Source organism: Thunnus maccoyii, chromosome 19 (genome assembly GCF_910596095.1).
Source record: "Thunnus maccoyii chromosome 19, fThuMac1.1, whole genome shotgun sequence".
NCBI lineage: Eukaryota > Metazoa > Chordata > Actinopteri > Scombriformes > Scombridae > Thunnus > Thunnus maccoyii.
The window spans coordinates 12,973,271-12,993,882 of record NC_056551.1 but is presented as its reverse complement, the minus strand read 5'-3'; the positions used below and the strand labels follow the sequence as shown (position 1 = coordinate 12,993,882).

Here is a 20,612-nt window from a genome sequence, read left to right as displayed (position 1 = left end):
GTTTATGTAAGGCTAAATAGGCCACACCAGACCCCTGCTGATGGCTGACTCATGACCCAGCTGTTCTGAGGAGCCAATTATTATCACATTAAGACTGAGACTGACCACTGTAACAAAACCTTTGTGTGGAAACTTCCCAAAAGATGCAGGAATTTCTCTCCGCATGTGTTTTTGTCCACTACGAACGCTGAAAATTGCTCCCAGTGAACAATGGGCCATTTGTAAGTTACAGGTTGAGAAAATGAAGCCATTTCCCTATTAGATCCCGACAAACCATGTCCTATTTCATACGTCGAGTGTGTTGAATTTGTAATAAGGTTTTTGTAAGACATATGCTTTTATAGATGGAGAATGTTGGGATGATGTAAATGGTCAAACATGTTTAATTTTTCTGTCCGTGAAAGTGAGTCTCTGTGACCAATAAGACATTTTTCATTACATGATGCTTTGTAGGTGACAAACCTATATGGTATTGTAAGATGTACACATTGTGTATCTGTACTGTGCAAATAAATGTAATGTTATCTCAGTGTATTTGAACATCCTTGAACTAATTGCTTTGCTACAAATAGAGACATAGATGTTTAAGATAATGTGTGTGTGTGTGTGTGTGTGTGTGCGCGAGAGAGAGAAAGCAAGAGAGTACACGTCTGTCCTTTTTATTTTCAGTTTCTCTACCCTGCCACAGGTTAAATGCCATCTGTAATCACTACCGATTAGCACACATTCTGTATTATTTGTGACAAATATCACAAGTTCTGCAGAAAGAAAGAAAAAAATAGCTCTTTTGCACACGGCTTATATTAAGTGAGGTGGGTACATACTGCTGGCCGAAAGATCAAGTAGTGCAGTTGATAAGAAAAGAAATAGCTTACATTCACTTAGAATTATCCGTCATTTGCCAAATCATAAATACTTCACTGTAGATTGTTACAGATAAATATAAATTGTTGCTGTGGTAAGATGCTTCATTGGACTGTAACACACAGGCAACATATTTGTGCAAGCAATTGATCTGCTGAATTTGCATGTTGGCCAAGCTGCAGTGAGCAGAATAAGTGGACTCAACTATTAAATGATTGGAAAAAAAAATACCATGAGACAATGCAGGTTATTGTAGTATTGGCAGTATATGTAGTACGTATGATTTATATGACTTCTCCTTCTCTCTGTTGCCCCTATTTTGATCGTGATTAAGTACATATTTTGCCTGCTTTCCTGTCTCTGAAGCAGTGTAGCAGTGCACAAATGGCACAAAAAGTAGGGCAAGAGACAGATGATTAACATTTAATGACAGATGACGCTAAGGTGAGGAAACAGTGCAACGGGAAGAGCATGTGCTCTGTTGACTGTAGTTTTAGAACAGACAGAATGTTTGAATTAACTTAACAAGTATTTGTTTTATTAAAAAAGCAATTAAAAATTGCAGCTAGCACGTCTACTTCTTCTACATTTGTGATAATATCATAAGTCAAGGCTCTACTAACTATTTAGAAAGCATTTGTCTTGACTATAAAGATCTCTTTTCTAAATTTACTGTCACATTTACTATTTCCTCTCTAATTTAAACTTGAATCCAGGATAATGATTAAAGTGTAGCACTCTGGGTTGTTTTTGTGGTGGAGTAAAATTTATATCAAGCTTGATAAATATCACCACATGTTCTCTTGGCATCTCAGCAGGGTCCTTTAGGAGCAGAGAAAGAATAACAGAATGACATGTCAGCTATTGTGTTGACTCAGAAAATCAGGGACATAAACAATAGAAGTCTAGCTACTCAGCCTTCCCACGGAAGCCCTACTCTGGTACTTTATTCCTAGCCTTCGACATACACACACACTGTAGCTCTGCTGTTTTTTTACTCACCCCCAGTGAAGACTTTTTGTACGTCTATGAGAAGGATATGTTTTGTTCCTTGGCTTCCATTCAGGCAGTTACTTGTCACTGACAGTAGAATGAATGTTACAATACATCCACAGTGTTTTTAAGGACATTTTAACAGAAACAAACCAGTGAGCATGAATAATATGTACAGTAGCTGTTGCAGACTGTGGTTGTCATACCTATGTCTTTTTGCCATTAATTGTAATCAGAATAGAGGAAACATTTGACAAGAGGAGAGACTGTTGGCTTGCAACTATTCAACGGTATTTTGAACATTCTTGTTACAGTTTTCAACTGTAATTTGCAGCATGTCCCTTTAAGATGTGTCATATAACTCAATAATGTTGGAGGAAACACTCAACAAATAAAACTGTACAGTTTGTGGCGCATAAGATGAGCCATTATGTTGAAAGTAGGGGTCATATTTTTCAGAGCTATCCTCAAAGTTTCTAAGCCTCTCTGGAAATTATCTATTTAGCAATATCTTGGTCAAGCTATTAAAGGAATAGTTCAAAAACTTGGGAAATATGTATATTTGCTTTCTTGCTGAGAGGTGGATAAAAAGATTGATACCACTCTCATGTATGAGTTTTAAGTATAGAGTTAGAGCCAGGATGTAGTTAGCTTAACTTAGCTTAGCGTAAATTTTTTAAAGCGTGGGGAAATGGCTAGGCTGGCTCTGTCCAAAATTCAAAAATATGTCTACCAGCACCTCTAACGCTCGCTCACCAGTTAACAATAACATTAACACATTAACCACAACTTAATATGTAAATTTGTGAACTTTAGAGGTGCTGGTAGGCATATTTTTGCCAAGCTAGCTGTTTCCCCCTGCTTCCAGTTTTTATGCTAAGATAAGCTAATCACCTCCTAGCTCTAGCTCCACACTCAACACGCAGACATGAGAGTAGCAGGGCTCAAAGTTCCCAGGCACCATGCCTGATTTCAGGCATAGAGCAGTTAATCCCTGGGGTGGTATTCACCTTCTCATCAAACTCAACAAGAAAACAAATGAGTACGTTGACTCAATCCAGGTTGACCACAGCCACAGGTCTTTATGAAGCAACCAACAATTTATAGTCACCTCTCCTCTCTCTCTGGCCTTCTTTTCATCGCTTTAACTCACTCTCACACTTCCGTCCAGCACTATGAGACACTGGATATGTTTTCTCTCCCCTCTCACGCTACCCTCATTCCAAACCTCTCTTTTACTGAACAGACAGACAGACAGAGAGGAAGCTAATTGGCCATTATGTTAGAGGTCTTTGTACATGCTCTCAGCACTCGAGATAAGTATGGCTAAGTGGTGCTTGTATAAACATGGATCCTTATCATTCACTGAGAGACTGTAGCCCAGTGTAATGGGCCCTTCACACTGGACACAGTATCTCCACCCCTGCACTGTAAAACCTATCAATACCAGTGTCTTTTGCTGTGAAATTAAAACATTTCTGAAGTGCCTGTTTGCACCGTTTTATCCAGCTCGATGCCCTTGGGGCTTAAGTTCAACCTAGTTAAACTTTATCGATGCGCATTGTGGTGAAAGTGTGAGTAGTGAAAGTAACGTAGCCAGCCAGGAAGGACAGAATATGCAATTCAGACTGTATTAAAAATTCAATTACATTATAATTTAGAAGTTGTACAGAATTTATATTAGAAAGGCTCTCCATAGAAACAACAGGACAGATCAATATATATGTTTGAAAAATGATCACTGGGTGGGATATTTTAGATGTTTAGAGGTGCTGTTAGTATAAAACACCAACAGTATGACAACCTAGGGACAGAGCCTACTCTGGCCAACATTACTCTTAACAATCAACATTTCTGGAGCATGTAGTCAAGTTGGCTGCACTTACACACACGCACACACAGGGAAACATACAGTAGCCGTGTCTCACAGGGTGTGGTGGAAGTTGTGGAATGGACTTTAAAAAAAAAGCCCACTGTTGTTGGCCTCTGATCCCCATTAGCTCACTTTGTTTTAGTATTCCTTTCTTCCTGCATTTCTTCTTATACTTGCATTATTTTTGTTTCACTCTCTTCCTCTGTGGAAGTTGAATCAGAACCCTTGGAAAAAAAAAAGAGGGAGGGACTTGATGGGTAACACAGAGAGAGAGGGAGGGTATAATTAGCTACAAAGTGAACAAGAGAAATGTGTTGGTATTGGTAATTTAAATTAATGGATTTTCTGAGGTATATGCTTTTTATTTACATCTACTTTGACCGTAGGGTTTCAAGATAGTTTCACAAGTAGGGATTTCAAGTATTTAAGATCAGTGGTAAGCTTCAGTCCCACAAAAGTGCCTTTGAGCAAGGCACGGTATTCTGGAAAAACTACTTTCTGACTTTTCCAATGTGTAATGGAAATATTTTTCTACAGGGATCAACGGAGTATCACATTAATTTGTTCATTCAGCACGAACTTAGCAAGGCATTATTGTTCCTTACCGCTGACTGAACGGCAACCCCTCTCCGCTCTGTCTCATTATCCACTGTGCGTGTGAGAGCAGGGTCACAGCGACAGGCTTCAGAGAATGCCACGACAGGTTTCTGCCCAGAAAACTAAATGAGTGCCCCATTTTTCTCATTACATCACCCGACATAATGTCCCAACTCCAGAGCCGCTTCACCTCCATATACTGCAAGAAGATACCTCAAAATGTGTATTTGATTTGTCATGTAATGGCCAAGGTGGGAGTAACATTATTTATTTAGAGGCTGTTTGTTTCCAAATACACTGATTGTCAATAATGAAATGAGGGGTGATTAATATTTGAAAAGCAAGGCTGGTTTAGACTCTAGTCTGGAGTATTTACTGATCTGTATGTATATGTGTGTGTGTGTGTGTGGTACAGTATTTCCACTGTGCGGTGCTCTGTCATCACAGTAGAGGGATATCCCAGAGAAGTGTGTTGCCCCGGGCATGTTTATGTATAGGGTGGGCTTGTGGTCACGCCTCTGTTTGTGTACAGTGTGTATATTTCTGCCTGTGCTCTCTGTCACAGTATAGGCATCGTCTGACGTAATGTCCTCATATATTTAGTATTTTTCTTCCTGCCAAAAAGAGTACACATGCACAGCCAAACAACAGCCTCCGTCCATTAAAGTTAAGGGCTGAAAACACTTTTTTTGTTCAGAATTTTTTTTTCGTTCTTCACTTATCTCTTGTATTCTGTCCTAGATATCAATCTGTCCACAGACAAAAGGTCTTAGAGTTTATTTACTCTGTTACATTGTACATTGATGATGTAGCAGGTGTGTTTAGAAAGCCAAATATCCTTTTATAAGCCTGCTTCAGTGTGCTTATTTTTCTCTAAAATCGCCTCCTTGTTGACAGCACTCTGCTGTAGGACTTTGCATCAGAGATTTTCTCAGTACAGAGTACAAGGAGTTAATGTGCAACATGCCACAAGTAAATTGTATTTCACAGTGACTTGATTTTAGACATTGAACTCTTAGTCCCGTTACTGGCAAATTTTGTCAGTATGTTGTTTGCACTCTTGTACAGTATGTGGAATCAAGATGATAAATAGTATCAATCTCTCTGTGTTTTCTATTACATGATGTATTTGGTCTGTTTTTTATTGTTTACAGTCTGTCAGTAATAATTGTTAGTTGGATATATTATATATTATGTATTATTATTATTATCATGTATGCCTCAGCTTTGGCAACACAAGAACGATCATCTTCTAAACTTGATTAAAATCAGATGTGAAATGGACAGATAAGCTGTGTACTGTCTGTACTGATGAAGAGAACACTGTGTGCCACCAGTTATTCATCCTGCCCCTTACTGTAAATCTCAGCAGTGTGCGCGGCCACCGCATAATGAAAAACACTGACCACTGCTGGGCCTGTGTGGAATTTTTTTTTGTAGTAGTAATTTAATAAAAAACATCTTGTGGATTCTTAAGTGACAGAATCTCTCTCTCTATCACATCCATTTACTTCTTTTCACTCTCCTTGACCTCTTTCCTCTCCTTCGTCTCACCTTTAGGAATCCCCTCAGGACAGTGCCATCACCAGGGACATTAACAGGACATTCCCAGCTCATGACTACTTCAAAGACACTGGAGGAGATGGACAAGACTCCCTCTATAAGATCTGCAAGGTGGGACACACACACACAAACATGCAAGAGTTGTTGAAATTAATTTATCTTTGAAGTCACTACAGGGCGATATGAAGCTAGTCGATCATAATAATGGATCAGCACAGTGCAAAAAGCAACAGAGGTGTAAAACTTTCTGTAGAGCAACTGCAGAAACATTGAGTCTGGTCTCTGCTCTCTTCCTCATTGCCTGCATTAAAACTTTGTGACAGATGGATATCTTCTGGATCTTCTGTTTTAGACAGTTGCTTTTCCAACTTTATAGGGCAGCAGTTTATGGAATTGGCATGAAGTGAAAATGTACACAAAACACATCAGGAAAATATTGGTAAACATGATACTTTTTTAAGTATGTCTTAAAACAATACTCAACACTTGGTCATTGTAGTAATTCCTCCTGTCCCTACTGGACGCAAAGAGGATTTCAGTGAGAGTGATGATCATTCTATGTAAAAATGTATTCTTAAGTTCAGCTACTGCTAATATGAGGTTTCAGCAGTTTGCGATGAACAAATCAGTTACTATCTTCCAAATCTACAGTCTTTTCAGTGTAAAATTCCCCTTTTTGTGCTTTAACAGACAGTAACACAAAGGGTGAATTTTGTACTAAAAAGACTGCAAATTTGGAAGAAAGAGACTTGATTTGTCAAACTCAAACTGCTGAACCCTTATATTAACATTTGCTTAACTTTGGAATTAATTTTTTATTATTATAGACATTTATTATAGACAATGTGGCCCAGACATGCATTTATTAGCTCATGATTACAGATGGATGACAGTGTATTTAGAAACCTGTACTGTAATTGGAATTATTTAAGCAGGTGAGACATAAACAACAGCTTTGTTTTCCTAACAATGTTCATTGCTAGAACCACTTGGATATAATCTGCACGTGAAATTGAATCATATGTTTCCTTGGAAAACCGTGTAATTACTGTGTTAATGACTTGCTTTACAGTAAATCTGACAACAGTGTTTGTAGAGCAGAGCTAAAGGGAAAAGGTTCTTTAATTACCTGAACAGCCACTCTGTTTCTGGGTGGTTCAGTGAGTTCATAACAGTCACTGCCTGTCTAGAAAAGCCAAATAAGTTTCTAATCGAACACACACACACACACACACACACACACACAAACACACACACTTGACTCTACTATAATCAGTCCTGCTGCATACATAGACTGTATACGCGGATATTTGCAACTTGTCGCAAAATACTTATCGATCGTGAAGTGGAGGCGCTCTCCTTCTCATGACACGTGCATGCAGTGTGAGAAACACACACACACATTTCAACCTATAGCTCCATAATCCCACATGATTGGTCTGGCTGAAGTGTTTCCACAGTTTTGTTTTTTTTTTCCCCCCATTTTCATTTCATTCATTATGTATAACTCAGGTGAGGGCATCCATCTCTTACCAGACAAGCACCTCCTCAGGTGTGTTTGAATAATTCAGTTGGCCCTCCCTTTCCTCTGTGTGTGGATTGATCCACACTTTGTCTGTCTGTCTCGACTCATTATTTGTGTTTGTAGCTCAGTAGGCCACTACAGCCCTTTTCCAAACTCTCTCCCTTGTTCACTCACCTCATATCTACTCCACTTCCTTTGTACCAACATCTCTCTCCAACTTTTCCCTTTATGTTTGTCTCTTTATCAGTCTCTATCACTCACTAACATCTACCTCTTTCCTTCTTCTCTATCTTCCATCACTGCTATTTTACTGCCAATATTGGAGCACTTTAAAATACAGTCAAATGTTTTTTATCATCAGCATGCACTTCAACAACTTGAGATTTCTAAGAAGGAGAGGACAAACGACCAGAAATTATTCCCAACAGCTTGTACCACGTAACTTAAGTGCCCAGTAACCAAACATGTCTGCTGTGGTAGAGTTATTGAAAAGATCAGAGGCACTCAAGAGGGTAATAAATTTAAAAAAGCCTTTAATACTTCATGGCTACTTAGTCATAGTGGAAAACACGCCTACGCGTTTCAGCCAGTCTGCTGTGGTTTCAAAAACTAAATATTTAAACAAGTTTTATTTGTTTAATATGACAATGGCAGTGTGCTGTTTCTCAAATCCTCAAAGTATTTCTCAATTTCTTCTGTCAAATTTAAAGCTGTATTATGCTTCTAGTGGAGCTTGATCTTCGTCTGTACCTGTTCACTATTTATTGATGTTCTGCCCCTGATCCAGTTTGCCAACTCCTAAGGTTTTTTCCTTCTTCAAATCACTCATCACTTTTTTTTTACTTCAGCTCCTGCAGGTTCTTCATCTCTTTTCCAAATTATATTGCGTCATTTGACTCCGTGTTGATATCATAAATACAGATTAAGGTAGCTTTAAAACCCTCAGTCTGAATCTGTCTCAGGCTTAAGTTGCAAGGTGATGGCAACATTTGTACCAACATCTATTACTCATTGTAATAGTTGGACGAGCAGCACCTTGGAGTTTTCTATTTTTACTATTATTTCATCATCATTTAATTTCCATCGTCAAATTTTTTTGCATTTACTGTAAAACGTATTCAGTAATTTTATGTGTCTGTCTGTGTGTGTCTGTTTGTCTTCTCCCCCAGGCGTACTCTGTGTACGATGAGGAGATTGGCTACTGCCAGGGACAATCTTTCTTGGCTGCTGTGCTGCTGCTGCACGTGAGTTCTCATATCAGCAGGGTCCAGCAAAAATTCTTAGCTTTTCAAACAATCTCTAGCACTGGGAAGGACTGTTTTGTTTTCATTTAACATCAGTATCTTTTTGATGTCCTGCAATGCTGGAGGATTGCTCTGGCTTATTTTTAATGTCTTGTCTGTATATTGAGTTCAGGAGACAGTAGGTATGTTGTACTGTTACTGCACAACGAATGCAGTTTGAGAAAGATTTCAAATGGAAGGAGGGAACTGTGGGATACTGATATTTTAAATGTATAAATAATGTATAATATGTCTGTGTTCATCTGTTCATCTGCCACCCTTGAGTGGCTCTCTTTTAAGTGCACTTCCAGTCCAGGGACATGCCAACACTGCCACCTAGTGGAGAAATAATGTCTTTGTACAGTGTTTTTAGAAGCTAATAGACAAGCAAAGATGTATACAAAATAATAACATTTTAAGGAGTTATTCTACAAGTTCAGGCAGTAAAAAAAATAATTCTTTGGTTAAAATATTCATTACAACTTGTATCATCTGAAATCTCTGTCATCAGGATATGAGTTAACATAACATACTAATCACTAAGTCTCTTGGTTTTCTTCTTCAGATGCCAGAGGAGCAGGCTTTCAGTGTGCTGGTCAAGATCATGTTTGATTACGGGCTCAGGGACCTTTTCAAGCAGAACTTTGAAGATCTGCATTGCAAGTTCTTCCAACTTGAGAGACTCATGCAGGTGTGTGTGTGTGATCTCCAGTAGTCATACTCACTGTTTTCAAATACTGTATTATAATCAGACTAATAATGCTTATTTGTTTATTTGAGTAACATTTTTGTTCATTACATCTATAAATTTATCTCTTTCCCATTTCTTTCCCTTCACATCATTCCTTCTTCTCTACCTTCCTGCTCTCCTGTCTCTTTATTTTTTTTCCTCCTCATTTTTTTCTGTCTGTTTGTCTTTAACAGGAATATATTCCAGATCTATACAACCATTTCCTGAATGTGGGTCTGGAGGCTCATATGTACGCCTCTCAGTGGTTCCTCACCCTTTTCACAGCCAAGTTCCCTCTTTACATGGTCTTCCATATCATTGACCTGTTACTGTGTGAGGTTGGTAATGAAATAAAAAGACATACAAGTACATAAATTGGCTGCAATTCACACACAGTTTTGAAACAATTCACACCTTATTATTTTTTACCACAACATGATGTGTTACAGATTAATTTTAAACAGTGAAAAATAAAGAAGACTTACTGAGTATTGTGTTTACATTGATTGCAAAAAAAATAATTATTTTAAAACTTACTAAGTATTAAATAAATTACACAGCAAATCTATAAATACTGTTTGTGCACACACTCCTACACATGCACACGCCTAAAATATTCAATTTTTTACACTTAAACACATATTTTATGTCAATTTCTTTGAACATATAGTACTGCTCTTGCTTCAAAATAACTGCTTACCTGTTGCTCAATACACTTTGAATCTGAAATCTTTTCTTTATTATTCTCAGGGCATCAGCGTGATATTCAATGTAGCCTTGGCACTTCTGAAGGTGAGCTAGCCCACACACAAATGAATGCACACAAACACATTCACAGACCCACCCCCCCCAGCTCTGTGTAGAAATAGAAACGCACAGCATGTGCCAAAAGAAAATCAAACCATGGAAAGATTTTACCCGTCTGCACACGTGAGCAGGTGCAGACTGATGAATAGTGTCACTCTGCTGTTGTGTGCTGAAAGCATTGCACATGTTTTTAGTTGAGGTGAGTTTAGCCACAAAATTAGAGCTCTATCAATGCACAGATTTCTTTGGAGCAACTTTTATTTTATTGTTTATTTTTAGACTTAAGCTGGTTTCTTACAAATCTGTTGTTCATGACATCTAGTTTGTTTTAACATTTCAGAACATTATTTTTAATCAGTGAGGATTGTGCTTCTTCGTGTTAAAGGAAATACATTATTTATCTCTTGCTTGGATACTGTAAATGTGTGTTTAATTTACATTTTGTGTTCCCACCCTTCTTTTCCTCAGACATCAAAAGACGATTTGATCCAAACTGACTTCGAGGGTGCGCTCAAATTCTTTCGTGTCCCGGTTCCGAAAAGGTACCGTTCTGAGGAAAATGCAAAGAAACTGATGGAGCTGGCCTGTAGCATGAAGGTGAGTTTAACACTTTTTTAGCTCTGTATTAATTTCAAAGTGTTGTTAATAACCTCCTTTTTGGTTTAGCGAGTTAAAATAAAAATGCGAGTCCCTTATGTGGCAAAGTTAAAAAGCAATTGATTTTAATTTATATAAAACCTGTATTATAGGCCAGCAGTGCTGCCTAAACACCAGTAGGGGCCACTGTTGAACTTTAAGACAAAATTTAACAGATGTAATGAACACACAAACACACAAACACACACCTCTATCCCTCTCTCTCTGTCTCTCAACACGCGCACACACTCACACCTGTGTCCTGACCTATTTTGAACAGCCTGGCCCAGTTAAGAGGACCTGACTTTGAAGGTAACTTTGGGCAGAGATATTTATTAGCACAAACTTTGTAAAGGAGCCAGCTGACTTTTATTTATTTTTCATGGTGAGAGATTTGAGCTTTTTGGTTCTCAGTCAGACAGGTGGGAGAGACACACAATGAACTCTTCCAACAGAGAAAAATCCAGTGGTAGTAAATCAGAGGCACCAAGACTTGCTGTGAAGTGTTGAAGATGTTTTAGTACTTATCTTAGAGGCATAACTTCGAAGTTTTGGCTATGGCCTCTCAGATGTGAAGAAAAACAGCTATGAAAGCAAAAATGTTCTTTATTTTGTGCTGCTTTCGGTTCATTTGTCTTGTCTGTATGCCCTATGTAATTAATAAGCTCAGTTATTATTGTATTTTTAAGGGTTTCTTTGTACCCATTTGAACAAAATATCCTCATGTAGTTAAATAGAGACTAATCAACCCACCTTTACTGCACGCAGCTTTAAGAAATTATTCCCAGCACATTAGTTGACAAGAGAAAATAATTCAAAGAAGTAATTTGGCAAATTGACCTGCAGTGACTACTGTAATGTTGGAGCTGAAAATTAAATCTGAGTCAAGGTACGCTAATCTGAAGCCTGGATGTGACTGTAGGGGGATTAACTGACCAGATTACTGCTGTCCTCATTGACTGTCGATACTGACTTCTGATTGGACCACAGATCTTTCTGGGTTGCCAGGTGCTCTAACTTTATTCCCCACTTTTGCTCTGATTCGTCATAATATCTTTGCCGACTACACATGGATTGCCTACCTGGGTATGTGTCAGTGTGTGTTGTTTCCATGGATTTTATATACAGTACCAGTCAAAAGTTTGGACATATTTTCTCATTGAAGTGAATGGGAAGGTGTGTCCAAACTTTTGACTGGTACTGTATATACTAGAGCTGAATGTCAAACATCCTGACCTTTTTGAACTGTTGATCCCGTGTCTCTTTCCTCTCTTTACTATTTACTAAAACTCTTTATTTAAGAATTGCAGTCAAAGGTCATTATAATTTGAATATATTTTAAGTGAATATGTGATAAAACACACTTTGTATAGTCACCTCGCAAAATTTATTCAGCAGACATTGTAGTCAAACCAAGGTCATTTATGTTGTCTCAGTGTGTTGTTGTTACACCGACGTTCTCTTCTTGTCTGCCAACCTTTTGACTTCTAGAGCCGATATATGCAAATTGCTCTGGGAATTAAAATCAAAACCATTAAGGCTTGCAGAGTTTTTTTTTTTCCTGTCTTTGTCAGCTTTGTTTTTTTTTACCTGTATCTTCTGTAAGTCTACGTACCTCATGGTATTGTACTCTTTACCTACAGTAGTACATTTGAGCATGTATCTGCAGGTATTTATTAGTTAAATGGACTGTACTGTCTTCTGACCGCTCAAAGCACTTTTAGACTCCAAGCCACATTCACCCATTCTCACATACACACACTCACTCACACACCGAAGGCGGCAAGCTACCACGCAGGGAGCAATTTGGGGTTTAGTATCTTGCCCAAGGACACTTCGACATGTGGACCAGAGGAGCTGGGAATCGAACCACCGTTCTTCCAATTAGCAGACGTCCCGCTCTCCCTCGTGAGCCACGGTTGCCCAGTTGCCAGTGAACATTCAGAAAACAATACTGACGGTCCAGCACAGCTAATTAATAATAGATCCAAGACTTGTATGATGAGAAATATTTTATGTTGATGAATCATGGCTGTAGTTGTGAAAGCCATGGTTGCTCTGTGTTCCCTAATTGCTTTTCTTAGTAGTAAGTCCGGTGGACCCAGCTGTCTGTCAAGGCTGAGAGAGAAAGGATAAAAAACGAACAAGAAAGGAGATGGATGAGGCAACTCCTGCCCCGAATGACCTCTTGTACTTTTTCCTCCTTTTGTCACTCTCATTTACAGAGCAGAGTCTGCGACCAGATACACTCAGAGAACATACACACACACACACACACACACACGCAGACACACGTTCCACTTAGACCGGGACAACATGTGGGCTATGCTGTCCCAGTTCTGCCAACATCATTAGGTGCTGAGTGATGGGAACATTTGGATGATTGGATATACTGTAGTATGATACTAAACCTGAGGTTGTGACATGAACTGCAGGCATGCCCACAAAGACAAACAGTACTCTGATGTCGCAGCCATCACCACATACAGTACATGCATTAAAATCCACAGAATGGACAGAGTGTTTGGTTCTCTCTTTCTCCTCCAAATCAGGCACACAGTTTTCATTGTATGTTAGCTATCTCTTTTAAAAAGGCTAATGTGAGGTGGCAGCTGGGCAGTGAAAGGCCTCTTGGTGAGATTGCCTAAATGCAGTGTGTACACAGTGTGAATGTGACTCTAAGTGTGTGTGCTCTTAAATGGGACTCTGTTTCACTGCTTTGGGGGATCTGAAGTGTAACACTGAACCTGAACTCTGTACAGAAGCAATTCAACAAAAAAATGATTATTGGTATTAGCTGCTGAAATTCAGCTTTAACCAGGGAAACCTGTTCACAGTTGGTTAGACACTGATTTTGTTGGAACCGCAGTAACAGACAATAATCCAGGTTCCCTCAGAAAAACGGTAGCTACAATAGTGTGTAATTGATTATACAGTGTAATCCATTATTAGCAATAGTTCATGTATAGATATACACTGCCTTCAGGGACCTTTCAGCCCCTGTTAATGTGTTCTGCATGTTTTGATGTTACAACCTTATCTGTAAATGCTGTAATTTGTTTAGCTTTGTTTGACATTTTTGCATAAATCCATGAACCTTTTTCCAAGTTTAACAAAACAATAAGGTGGTATGAGTTACTGTCGACTGTGTGGACAGATATATCCCAGTGAACCCGCTTGTCAGGCGGAAATTAACTGAAGCAAATTGGGCAGTGATCTCAGCATATGTTCCATTACGTCTCATTCAAATGCTAGACTAAAAAAACAACACAGTCAAGCGGAGATTATAAATCTTTTGTTCTTGTTTACAAAAGATTGGAAAGACTTTCCTCCTGTACCCACGTCAAGTGAAAGAGCCAGAAAGACCAGTGGGCTAGTTTATATTTCTATCTTTCATCATGTGTGTAATCGCGATTATTAATATAACTTTTCATATGTGTGATACAGCTGATGACTACGAGAGATTTGTTACTGCTCTACAGATCAGCCAGAAGAAACTGAAGAAATTTGAGAAGGAGTACCACACCATGAGGGAGCAGCAGGAGCAGCAGGAGGCCCCCATCGAGAGATACGAGGTAGACAAGAGCACACATTATTCACATTCGCACAGTAGGCATCAAACTTTTTAAATACTAATTCATTAAATTAACATAAACTTGACATTAACTTACATCTACTTCTAAAAAAATATCCAACTCTGACTCAATTTTTCCGTCTAGAGCAGGAACCTTTGCATCCCTGCTCTCCGTTCAGCATGACATCTTTAAAGTGCTGCACCAGTTCTGTCAGCAGCACAGCAAGTTGAAAGAGAGATAAAGGAGACAACTATTTATTATTTACAAATTTGTTGCTTATTTAGTATCCAAAGTATTATGTTTGATCCCACAGCTCTACAACTCTTGGGTGCAGATATTGTAATGCAGAGTGTTACGACCACATTATTATTGTCATCTAAATAATCATTACAGTTTTAAATTTGCCCCAGCTAATACGTTTACACTGTTTTTAAATGAAAAATAGGTGTAAATGTATCTAACAGTGTTAAAATGACCACCTTATTCTGATTTCCCACTTGTTTGTTTTTTTTACTGTGGACCTTGACGGTCTACACACTTGATTAGGGAAGAAAAACTACATGGCATCAAAAAAAAATTAATTGTAGATGCCATAAGTCATCTCAAGGGTAACGGGTTGGTTTTATAAAGTACAAGATCATCAGTAACAGTGACTGAACTTCTTCTGTGTTTGCTCTAAAATAAAAAGTGCTCCTAAAAACAACATTCTCTATATTTCAAAGGAGGCATGTTGGGATGTTTGTAATACTACATGGTAGGTGAGCAGCAAGAATTTAATTAAAAGCATTGCTCTGTACATTATTTGCAAAAATAGACTCAGACGTCACTGTGCAAGTCATTGAGTAAACTTAAAAAAATGCTATCTTATGTAAGAAAATTGCATTATTTTTTCTTAAAATTTTGCAATATCTATACTTCATCTACTGAACTCTTCCGCCTGTCATCTCTCTGGAGACGTATTTTACTGGTAGTCAGTTTTTAATGCAACAGTATGTTAATGATGTACAAACCGGTTATGACCTGTTAAACATTACAGATAATTCTTATCCTGCAATTACGCTCTCACCTGATCACAGTTCACTTTCATACTCTTATTCAGCACATGTTGCATTACCGCAGAAACTGCTGTGACAGGAAGAGATGCTTACACATTCATTCGCAACTCTGTCTGATTAACTCCTTTTTCCCGGCTCTGCTATCTTTCACTCTCCTTCCTCTTTCATTTTGCTGAACTTCTCTTTGTTCATATGCTTCTCTGTTTTTCTCCTCATTGTTTTTCTTGTCTTTATCTGTCTTATTCTTTTTTTTTTTGTGTGACAATCTGTCTTTCCGATTCTGTTTTTCCTTTCCCTTCCTCCCTCTGTCCAGCGGGAGAACCGTCGTTTGCAAGAGGCTAACATGCGTTTGGAGCAGGAGAATGACGACCTGGCACATGAACTAGTCAGCAGCAAGATTGCCCTGCGCAAAGACCTCGACAACGTAAGCCAAAGACAAATGTTATCTATTTATGTGATGCATTGATGTGTGTGCGTACAAATGTTTGTGAAAACTTGGCTTGTCACTTCTGTAAGGATATCTAACAGAAACAAATATGCGATTGATGTGGCAACGTTTGAGCAAGAACTGAAACAACATGAGAATGAAAGCATAAGTGTGTTTGTGCAATAGAAATACATACATGTAACCTTTATTTATACTGAACCTTGATTACACTGTCTCAAAATGTCATCAGTGAGTATGTGTGTGTGTGTGTATGGCAAAGAATGTGTGTCATTGTTTGACTCACCTTGAAAACAGAGAATGTAGGGCGAGTTTTACTTTCAATGACCTTATCAGCATTAGATTATTTTGTATGTGTGTGTGTGTGTGTTTGTGTGTCAGGCTGAGGAGAAGGCAGACGCCTTGAATAAAGAGTTGCTGCTGACCAAACAGAAACTGGTGGACTCAGAGGACGAGAAGAGACGATTGGAGGAAGAGTCTGCACAGGTTAGAGCCAACAACAAGACACTTTTGTCCAGATTAAAACTGAGCCTGTGCGGGGGGAAAACATTTTTGCTAACCCCAGGTAAACATAAAACATATGTTTTATTTCATCTCATGCGACTCACGGGGTTGCAGATAATAGGAAAGGGTCGGCACTGTTGCAAGTGAATAGATTATCATATGTTACTCCTAAATATGCAATTTTAATGCAACAGGCTGTGACTGAACAGTCTTATAGACAGAACCAAGAGTCTGCAGGTTTTGCACCAAGCATTACAACAGCTGATTTCACCGATAAAACTCTTTCTGTGAAGATGATGTGTTAATCAGTATAATCGCATGCTGTGTTGTTTGGTGGAATAAAAATCTGCAGATGACACATATTTGCTTGTCTTTTAGGTTGTAATGCTGTTCTTAAAAACAAGGCTGTAATTTCTATTTTTCAGAGGTGGTAGCACTGATCACACCATAACTGCATCCAGAGACTAAGTATGTTGCAGGTCAAAAATTGATCTGCAGTGATCAAATCTAAACAAAACAGTACTGAATGTAGCCCAGTCAAGCCTTAAGCCATGAGATCCCCTTTAGACATACAGCAAATGTCACGCACAAGCATCTTTGTTCCTCTAAACATCTATTTCACTGTTTGTGTCTGCCTGTCAGTTTCTTTGTATAGTCGCCTTTCAATACGCTCTGTCTGTCTTTCAGTCATTTATTCCATGTGTCTATATATTTAAAAAAGACCATTTAATGAATTTGTCTCTCTCTTGTCTTCCTCTATCTTCTGTGTCATTTCTATACATACGTTCTCTTCATAGTCAAAGGATGTCAGCTCATCTTCGATGAGTTCAATGAAGAATCCCTTTGGGACAGAGGACAGACATGCTGCCTCTGTTCCCATGTGTGTTAAATGCTGTCCTCCAAATGTCTTCTGTCTTCTTGAGTGTGTAGATGTAGCTGTGAGTGATTTATGTGCTTGCATAGAGGTTGCGTAGAGGGCGTCACTTTGCCCTGAGCCTTAAGTCTGCCAATACCTTTCTCTGTCTTCTTTACATTTCATGACAGTCACATGGTCTCTGGGGCCTCTGACACCGCATCTGTCCTTGGGCTCTGCCCTGAAACAGCCTAACAGTTCCTGTATGTGTGTGTGTGTGTGTGTGTGTGTGTGTGTGTGTGCGTTCACAGCTGAAGGAGATGTGCAGACGAGAGCTCGATAAGTCTGAATCAGAGATTAAGAAGAACGGATCCATTATCGGAGAATATAAGCAGGTATGAACTTAATATGTTTAAAATTGTGCTTTAGAATTATTTCTTGAAACATTTGCACATTTTGCACCATCATTTTAGAGAAGTGAAACAATGAATGTACTGTGTCAGACACACCCAAGTTGTTTTGACTCTTCTTTTGTGTTCATTTCTATCCTATTAAATACAGTATGTTCTCTACTGTTACAATAAGTAATTTTTGTTAGCATATTAGTTCATCATCAGTGTATTTATGATCATAATCACAAAGTTAAAAAGTGCTTTGCACAGAAAAACCAAAACAATAATCAAAAACAAATGTTAAAACATATGGTAAATATAAGATATTAAAGTAAAACTAAAATACAATAGAATAGACAGTTACGTTTAGGTATAGCAATGACTCAGTCAAATCTTTGTGCCCTTAGTTTTGAGCCTGGACAGACAAAAGACCTTCGCTTTAACGTCTCAAGCTCTACAAAGGCCCCTACTGAACTCAAAGGTCTGAAATATAGCAGGTAGCCAGGCCATTAAGTGCCTTAAAGGTAATCAATACAATCTTCAAATCAATCCTAAAACCTACTGGGAGCCTCTGAAGAGACAAAAAGGTGTGTCAACAGCTCACAGTTCTTAGTTCTGGTTAAAATCCCATCAGCTGAGTTCTGCACAGCGGCTGTTGTTTCAAGAATTTAAGAATTTATCAAAAGCTGCTTTCTGCTCTGTGGCCTAGATGTAATTTTAAGACTAGCTATACTATCTAGATCTAGAGTAGATGAACAGAAAACTAAAGAGAATTCAGACTTGTCAGTGCACAGAATATTGCTTTGCTTACTAAAAATGTGAGCGTACTAGTGGGTTGTAAATCAAAGCTAGCCATGCTCTTTCCAATTGTAATTAAGTCTTTATATCTTGTTTGTTTAATCCACACTTTTGCCAAACTGCTTCAAGAAATAGTCTGGCACATAACCTGCTAACTGATAAGGAGTGGCAGCTTCATATTTATCTTACAGATATTAGAACGACATCAATCTTCTCTAACTCAAAATATCATTACTTTTCAAAGTAATTTGCCTTCAACTTGGAGACTTATTATTATTATTAAAATAAATTTAAAATCGCCACAAGGAACAACTCACAATGTTTAATGAGAAGGAATCAAAATTCAGAGGATTACAGCAGGTGCCAGCAGTCGGCAGTCTCCGCATAGCAGCAAGTGATGGCCTGCAGGCTTGTTACTTATTTATTTCAATTATTATCTCAAAGCACAACAGAAATGAAGCCACCATGTTTCCACTGAACATCTCTTGTTCCGATCCTTTCATATTTTAACTAGGCTAAGCAGTCATTATCATTAAGATACCCCCTCACACCAAAGTGACATCGCTAACCCCAATGTGACAAGACTGGTTGTACATTTCATTAAGCCTATAGATTTCTCTTTTTTTAAAAATTTTTATTGTGTATTGTTTTGTTTAATTTGCGTACTGTACCTTTAAACTTTAAAGGTAGTTTGGTCTATTTTTTATACATTTTATGGGCCCCATCTTGAACCTTGAATGTTTGAGCCTTTGAGCACCTCTCCACAAATTTCCTTTCCTTATTTAGCTTGTCATTTCATATCAAAGCTCCAATCAAGCCATTACTGTGGCAAGACGAGGTGTAAATGTTTAAAAGTAGTGTGCTATTTGAGAGCAAAATAGATTTGCTTTTCATTCTGTTTTCATTCATTCGTCTAGTTAGCAGAAATATCTAATTTTACAAACTGTCCCTGAGCTGAACCCCGAGCCTTTGATGACTGAGCCTGTGAGTGTATTTCGAGTTTCTGTCTCTCCGAATTCCTCTTACGGTGATTTTCATCCTTTCAGATCCCATCCTGTCACTTAATGCTTAAATATAAACCTACCCAGATCAAGTACTATTACCATCAGCACAGAGACATTATGCAACAATCCAGCTCCAATCGCTGCCTGTGAGGGCAGACAGAAATAGCAAGAAGACTAATTTAGAAACAGATCTTAACCTCACCTGAGTCTAAAAATATTGGCATCAAATTGGAATTGACAGCAGATCTGAGAGCTGATGACAAGAGCGATCATAAAGCAGGCAGGATTTGATGGCTGTGAGTTTGTGTGTTTGTTTGTGTGTGTATTATGGCTAAAAGCAGCCTTCAGATTGCTAGCATACAGCCGAGAGCTGTGTCGAGCAGAGCTAAGTGTGAAAATGGGGCTTCGTCAAAAATAGTTCTTTTTGTGACAGGAAGGTGATAGATGGAAAGAGGGAGAAAAGGAACTTACTGTAAGTCTGTGGATGAGAAAGCAGAGGGAGGACAGCAGCATTCAATCCTCTGGGATTGACAAATTGAGGAATGCCCCAAAATAGCCTGCGTTGTTTTCCAACCCAGATAACTCAAATTATTCTTCAAATAGCGTTTTTCTATTTCAGCGGCTGTGAAGACCATGTTTCATTTTGTGGGATTGGAGCCAAGAAAGCCTCGTGTGCTAATTGGCCCTCCAGCCCACAAGGACAGAGAAATGCTGGTTGATGGTGAAGCTAAAACGGTGTCGAGTGGTGTATTATAATCCCTGTTGTAGATACACTCAGGCTAGATGGGAACCTGCCAGGTACAGCGACATGTGCCAGTGCTTGTGTCTCTAAGGCCCTGTTAGCATCACATTTATGATACCTCATACAGGTTTAAAATAGTATTTTGAACACAGCCAAATATCGAAGAGCGCCAAAATACTTTGAGGATCTCTTGAAGTGACAGAGTCCAGAATTGCATCCTAATTATCTGCTTTTAGCTCCAAGCTTTATACATAATGTTATAAATGTGACAGAATAATTAAAGTTGCATGTGCTTACAGTATGGCCATTATAAGCATATATCTACCATATGCTTTACCAAAAATTGCCTCAGGAAGTAAATTTACTGCAGGAT

At 38.5% G+C, this 20,612-nt stretch overlaps 1 protein-coding gene across 5 annotated transcripts in view; it reads left to right on the top strand.

Moving 5' to 3' along the window:
• The window catches only part of LOC121885184 (rab GTPase-activating protein 1), an 80,271-nt gene that overhangs the window by 51,723 nt on the left and 7,936 nt on the right, over window positions 1–20,612 (top strand). For 4 of the 5 annotated variants that reach the window (XM_042394380.1, XM_042394377.1, XM_042394378.1 and 1 more), the window contains 10 exons: window positions 5,888–6,001; window positions 8,585–8,659; window positions 9,264–9,389; window positions 9,623–9,766; window positions 10,179–10,220; window positions 10,704–10,832; window positions 14,354–14,446; window positions 15,815–15,925; window positions 16,328–16,432; window positions 17,615–17,698. In XM_042394380.1, coding sequence (XP_042250314.1) covers window positions 5,888–6,001; window positions 8,585–8,659; window positions 9,264–9,389; window positions 9,623–9,766; window positions 10,179–10,220; window positions 10,704–10,832; window positions 14,354–14,446; window positions 15,815–15,925; window positions 16,328–16,432; window positions 17,615–17,698 — 1,023 coding nt within the window. Of the gene's footprint in view, window positions 1–11; window positions 533–5,887; window positions 6,002–8,584; window positions 8,660–9,263; window positions 9,390–9,622; window positions 9,767–10,178; window positions 10,221–10,703; window positions 10,833–14,353; window positions 14,447–15,814; window positions 15,926–16,327; window positions 16,433–17,614; window positions 17,699–20,612 lie in introns of those variants that run through there. The other variant, XM_042394382.1, reaches the window with a different exon arrangement.